General features: G+C 39.0%; 1 protein-coding gene across 1 annotated transcript; it reads right to left on the reverse strand.

Annotated features, from left to right (window-relative positions):
* Positions 1 to 425: 425 nt before the first annotated feature.
* On the reverse strand, positions 426 to 1,496 carry LOC125585093. The gene is made up of 2 exons (XM_048753514.1): positions 1,107 to 1,496; positions 426 to 1,022 (listed from the first exon to the last, which is right to left on the reverse strand). Exons 1-2 carry the CDS (start codon positions 1,443 to 1,445, stop codon positions 720 to 722), a joined length of 642 nt encoding a protein of 213 aa, XP_048609471.1. The 5' UTR covers positions 1,446 to 1,496; the 3' UTR covers positions 426 to 719.
* Between the last annotated feature and the right edge of the window lie 5,077 nt (positions 1,497 to 6,573).

The following is a 6,573-nucleotide window of genomic DNA, read 5'->3' on the forward strand; positions in this document are numbered from 1 at the left end:
GGGGGAGATCGCCGGAGATATCGTCGGATTTCAGGGGGAAATCGCCGGAGAGGAGAGAGGAGTCGCGCAGAGGAAGAAGAGAGAAATGGGGAAGAAGAAGCGGCTCGTGGTTATAAAACCTAGGGTCCGACGGATACTATCCGTCGAAATTCCGTCGGAATTCTAATTTTAATTTTCGCGAAATATTTGCCCGGTTAAATGAAAATATTCCGAGGAAATACCGAGGAACTAGTGTTTGGGGTTTCAAAACATCAATTTTTTTTGCCGTATTTCATTTCTTATACAATTGTAATGCATACCATTGAGGATTCTTTGTATAGATGAGCATAAACCATGAAATAACAAAATTTCAAAACGAATTGTAAGTATTCCCTTTACCGTTCATTAAAGTGTATAAGTGTTTCTCTTATGTTGTGGGAATTTCATTCATACAATCGGAAAAGTGTTTATTATAGGGTAAGAAACAAATTTTTGACTACATAATAAGTCTAAGATACTTAATAAGGGTTATATAAGTGCTATTCAAACCGAAAAACGTTGTTTTCGATTTAAAAACCTTGTTTCCTCGGAATTTCCTCGGAATATTCCGATGGAATTCTGAGGAAAAACAAATTCCTCGGTATTTCTTTAAAAAAAAAAAAAAATGTGATCGATCGATCGAGTATATCAAGTTTTCCTCGGAATTTCCTCGGTATTTCTTTAAAAAAAAATAAAAAAAATCAATGGTAGTCTGTTTCCGAGTCGTCATCACCAGATGAATCTGGATCTGGATCTTGGTGAAACTCTCCAATCACTGGTTCATCCTCTACGTGAACGACGGCTTCCTCTCCGAAGTCGGTAAAATCGACTACAAGGCCAACTCCAACTAAATCTTCTGCTGCACTTAAGTTGCCGAATGTGCTTGGTTGTAGTGGGTCATCCAGCTCAGAACTTCCCTGAACTCGGCCTCTCGGGTTGAGTCTTGTAACAGTAACCCATGGATCATCTATGTTCCTTACCCGAGGGTATTTGATATAACTAACCTGTAACATTTAGAAAATTATTAGTAAAATTATAAATTAATACACATGATTGTGAATCATTCTGAATAATTAACATTTAATTACCTGATCGGCCTGAGAAGCAAGAATGAAAGGATCATAATATTGCAGCTTTCGCCTCGAATTTACTGATGTAACACCAAAAGCATCTGTTCTCACACCTCGATCTGGAGTGTTGTCGTGCCAATCACAATAGAAAACAATACAGCGCAATCCAACCATGCCCAAATACTTGATTTCCAAAATCTCATGTATGTGTCCGTAGTATACATCATCTCCTGATGCAGAACAAACGCCAGCATCATAAGTCGTACTCGAACGTCTCCTCTTCTGAGTTGTGAATGCATATCCTCGAGTACAAAATCTCGGATATGACTTCACAACAAAGTTTGGTCCAACGACCATCTCACGTATCTAATCGTCAAATGTTTCACCTCTGGCCAAACCAGCAGACACCTATTAATAGCACATATATATATATGTTATATCAATAAATGTGAATTAGTATAAATATGTGATAAAATATATTTTAATTTGTTTAAAGCACTCACATAAGTAAACATCAATCCAGAAAATTCTCTCTGCTTCATTTCTTCTAGTTCGTCCTCTGTGGCGTATCTATACTCGAACCGCTTTTCTGCCATGAAAATCCTGTATATGATGACAATAATGTAATTAATTAAGATTTAAATTTCAACTTGTTAAAATAAAAATTTGTAAGCTAATTTATTTACCTCTCATATTGAAGAACATCTTCGCAGTTGGTGAGCAAATATGTTTGCAAATGACTGTGCTCCTGCTCAGTAAGTCGACGGTGGTTTTCCGCTAAGTCGTCCAACGTCTGTGAAAATGTCTGGAACCGTAACATGATATGTTGCTCGTTCGCCTCTATCGTCATGCCGAGCAGGTCTTCTGTTTTTGGTCTGAACATCTGCTGGAAAGTAGTACTCGGCAAAGTTTGAAGTTTCTTCATTGATCATCTGTGCGACTATAGAACCTTCCACCCTACTTAAATTTTTCACCATCTTCTTCAAATGGAACATGTACCGCTCATACAGATACATCCATCTATACTGCACATGACCACCAAGTTCCAATTCTCTTGCCAGGTGAGTAACAAGATGCTCCATAACATCAAAAAATGAGGGAGGAAATATCTTCTCAAGGTTGCACTGAATCACGGCTATGTTAGTCTTCAAATTTTCAATACCTTCAAGAGTCACTGATCTCGTGCATAAATCGCGGAAGAAACCACTTATCCCTGCAATTGCTTCATGAACATTTCGTGGTAATAGTTCCTTGAAGGCGAACGGAAGGAGGCGCTGCATCATTACATGGCAATCGTGGCTTTTCAAGCCAGTAAACTTTCCTTCCTTTCTGTCGATACAGTTACGCAAATTTGATGCGTAACCGTCTGGAAATTCCACATCGTTTGAAATCCAATCAAAGAACGCATCTTTTCCCTCTGCATCAAGTCGGTATATGGGAAAGGAGCCCTACAATTCTTATCAACATGAAGTTCTGAACGAGCACATATATCGACTAAATCCAGTCTTGACTTCAAATTAACCTTGAACATTAAGGATCGTGTTCATGAGATTGTCAAAAAAGTTCTTCTCAATATGCATGACATCTAAATTATGCCTTAGCAGATGATCCTCCCAGTATGGCAGATCCCAGAAAATATTTTTTTGTGCCAGTTATGTAGTTCTCCAACAGCATCTACCGGAAAACGCTCATGTCCACCGACGTCTGGCGTCCTTTCTGCACCAAAATTAGTTGTATCTTCAAATCTTTCCCACAAATTTCCGGAGGTGGACTATCAAACACCCTCTTGTTCTTCGTAAACAAATTTCTACTCCTACGATATGGATGATCAGGTGGTAGGAATCTCCTGTGACAGTCAAACCAACACGATTTCCTTCCGTGTTTTAGTTGGAAAGCATCAGTGTTATCTTGACAATATGGACATGATAGCCTTCCATGCGTTGTCCATCCAGACAACATACCATATGCTGGAAAATCACTTATTGTCCACATTAGTACTGCCCGCATTTGAAAGTTTTCTTTACACGAAACATCGTATGTTTCAGCACCTTGAGCCCATAGTTGTTGCAACTCATATATTAGTGGCTGAAAAAACACATAGTGATCTCTTAGGATGCTCTGGTCCGGGAACGAGAATCGAGAGAAACAAAAACTCTCGTCGCAAGCACAAGTTTGGGGGTAGGTTGTATGGTGTAAGAATGACGGGCCACAGAGAATACTGTCTTCCACTCTTCCCAAACGGACTGAAACCATCAGTACATAATCCAAGGTAGACACTTCTTCTCTCATACGCAAAGTCGGGATACTTTGATTGGAAATGCTTCCACGCTTTTGCATCTGAAGGATGTCTCATCTCACCATCTGTTGAGTGCTCCGCATGCCATCTCATTGGTTGCGCTGTGCGTTTAGGCATATACAACCTCTGCAACCTTTCCGTCAAAGGCAAATACCACATCCTTTTATATGGCACTGGAACTCTTCTACTCGTATCTTTATAACGAGGCTTTCCACAAAATTTGCATGTAACCCGATGTTCATCCGCCCTCCAATAAATCATGGAGTTGTCGCTGCATACATCTATTACCTGATACGATAAACCAAGACCAGCTACGAGTTTCTGAACCTCGTAGTATGAACCAGGAGCTACATTATCCTCGGGTAGAATACCTTTTACAAAATCAGCAATCGCATCCACACAGTCTTCAGCCAAATTTTAATCTGTTTTAATGCCCATCAATCTTGTAGCAGATGATAAAGCTGAATGACCATCTCTGCAACTTTCGTACAATGGTTGCTTTCCAGCATCCAACATATCATAAAATCTCCTAGCTTGTGCATTGGGTAAATCTTCCCCTCTAAAATGATCATTTACCATCTGCTCAGTACCTACACCATAATCTACATCCGTTCTAATTGGTTCTTCTAATCTAACCGCTGGCTGAGGTTCGCTAGTACTACCATGTTCATAATCAGTTTCCCCATGATGATACCAAATTTTGTAACTTCGTGTAAACCCACTCAAATATAGATGAGTCCAAACATCTCACTCTTTAATAACCTTTCTATTTTTACAATTAGTGCAAGGACATCTTAACATACCTGTTTTTGCTTCCGGTTGTCGGTGAACTAACCCCATGAATTCGGTTATACGTCGTTGGTATTCTTCCGTAAGCAATCTCGTGTTCGGATCCAAATGAGGTCGATCGATCCAAGAACGAAAATAATTTGAAGAAGACATGTTTTTTATGAATCAAATTCGTGTGTAAAGAGAGTAAGAGGGAGTATGAAGATATGGAGTGAATGAAGAGGAAGAGGGGTGCTTGTATTTATAGTTGAAATCCTGCCGACAGACCGAGGAAATTCCGACGGAATTCCGACGGAAACGGCTAGTTCGTCGGAACTTCCTCGGAATTTTTAAAATCCCCCAACGGCTCTCTAACGGCTATAATATATTCTCGGAATTCATTGGGTTTTTTCCGAGGAATACGTTTTTCCTCGGTATTCCATAAGAATATTCCGACGGATTTGTATTTCCTTGGAATTCCGTCGGTATATTACGAGGAAATTCCTCAGGATATTCCGAGGATTTCATTTTCCGTCGGAATGTCCGTCAGAATACCGCTGTTTTCTTGTAGTGGCATAACAACAAGCCGTTGCAGACAAGAAGTTTAGATATATCAAATGAATCACTTATCTCCTTCACAGAGAATTCTTCTTCTTGGAGATCGAATCTCAATGAACACAGCTTTGAATTCTTTGTCATGAACCCTACAAACTGCTGATTTGTTTGTGCTTTGCATAAAAGCCGAGATTTGGATAAAGTGTTCCATCTTTTGCAAGTTGATCTCACCGCTCCTAGAGAAGCTATAGGAACCCTCAGAGTATCTCTTCTACCAGATCACATGAAAGATCAGAGATGGTCGCCATTTTTTTCAATAAAGAAATTAGGGTTTTTAAGTTTTAACCCTTGCCCCACACCACTTACGTTTCTCACTTACGTTTCTTGAGCTTCAAACCCTTTTCTTTTGCTGTTGTAAAATCTCGAATATACTCTATATATATATATTCAAAGTAGGAAGGAAATAAAATATTTATGATGAGACGGCATTAAGATTACCGATCAATTTTGCATTTGCTTATTTCTTTTCCCTTTTTTAATTTGTTTACAAAATTGTGACTAGAATAATGAAGACCGGCTTGGATGAGTAAAGTACCAAACTATGATCTGTTTTGACAGTTTAAGTGTAACGCACATGCCTTTACTTCATTGGCCACAAGCAGAAAAAACGAAAGAACATCAGAGTGTCCATGATTTCCTTAAGAAAACACTGTGCCGTCTCGCTCTTTATGGCCTATAGTTTATCTCTCAAACAAATGCATCAATCATATATGTATGTCTATCTCTCTGCATTATGTAATCCGATTAGTTACAAATCACGCTAAGAAAAGGCTCACAAACTCCAATTATATCTTCGGGTCATGTACAAAGGCTGTCATCATATATATAAGCTGGTAGCTGCGGCTCTGAACAATTTGGTGATCTCTTAAAAAAGCATAATGAATAAGAATAGACCTACTCCTCCTGACTAGAGCTGGGTTCGCGGGTCAACCCGCCAACCCGCGGATCGACTCATTTTTTTCACTCAAAACTTCGACCCGCATGACCCGCAAAGAAAGATTCACATACCCGCACCCGCCCCGCCCAAGTTTGCGGGTAACCCGTGGAACCCGCGAGTAATATAAATTTTAATAAAATAATTATTTTAATTATATTTTAATTATATAATACTTATTTTTCTAATAAAATAATAAAATTATATATTATTTTCTGAATTTATAGTATTTTATATATTTTTTACAAAAATATATATTATTTTTTGAATTTTTTTATTTTTTTTTATTTTTTTGCGGGTTTCGGGTACCCGCGATTCAAAATCGACTGACCCGCACCCGTCCCGCGTAGAATCAACTCGACCCGCACCCGCATGTTGAATTTTTCGAAATGGCCGACCCGCACCCGCCCCGCAGCGGGTCAAACAGAGCGGGACCCGCGGGTAAAAACTAAAATTTCCAGCTCTACTCCTGACTCAAAAAGGTTATTTTTGCATTTTGTAGGTAAAAAGACAAATTTACTACTGCAATATAACATTTTTTTTTTACTTTGTTGACATGGAAAACTGATAGGTTCAAGAAGGTTTACATTCGTAAGAAAGGAGGTAAAGAACCGTTGGAGTCAAGTGAAGAAGAGAGTTGAGGAGTTATGAAGTGAAGTGAATAACAATGAAGTGGTGAAACTTCTATTCCAGAGAGAGTCTTTGCAGTTACAGATGGAGATGATATAAATAGCTATTGTATATGCGTTTTGGAGTCTTATGCTTTGTACGTTGTAAACTCACAGACAATATGAGTCTTGAGCTAAGGGTCGCTATGAGACTGACGAGAATGGTGAACTCGCTATGAGAGTGAACCAGTATCGTACTACAAA

Source organism: Brassica napus, chromosome C4, assembly GCF_020379485.1.
Source record: "Brassica napus cultivar Da-Ae chromosome C4, Da-Ae, whole genome shotgun sequence".
NCBI classification, from domain to species: Eukaryota; Viridiplantae; Streptophyta; class Magnoliopsida; order Brassicales; family Brassicaceae; genus Brassica; species Brassica napus.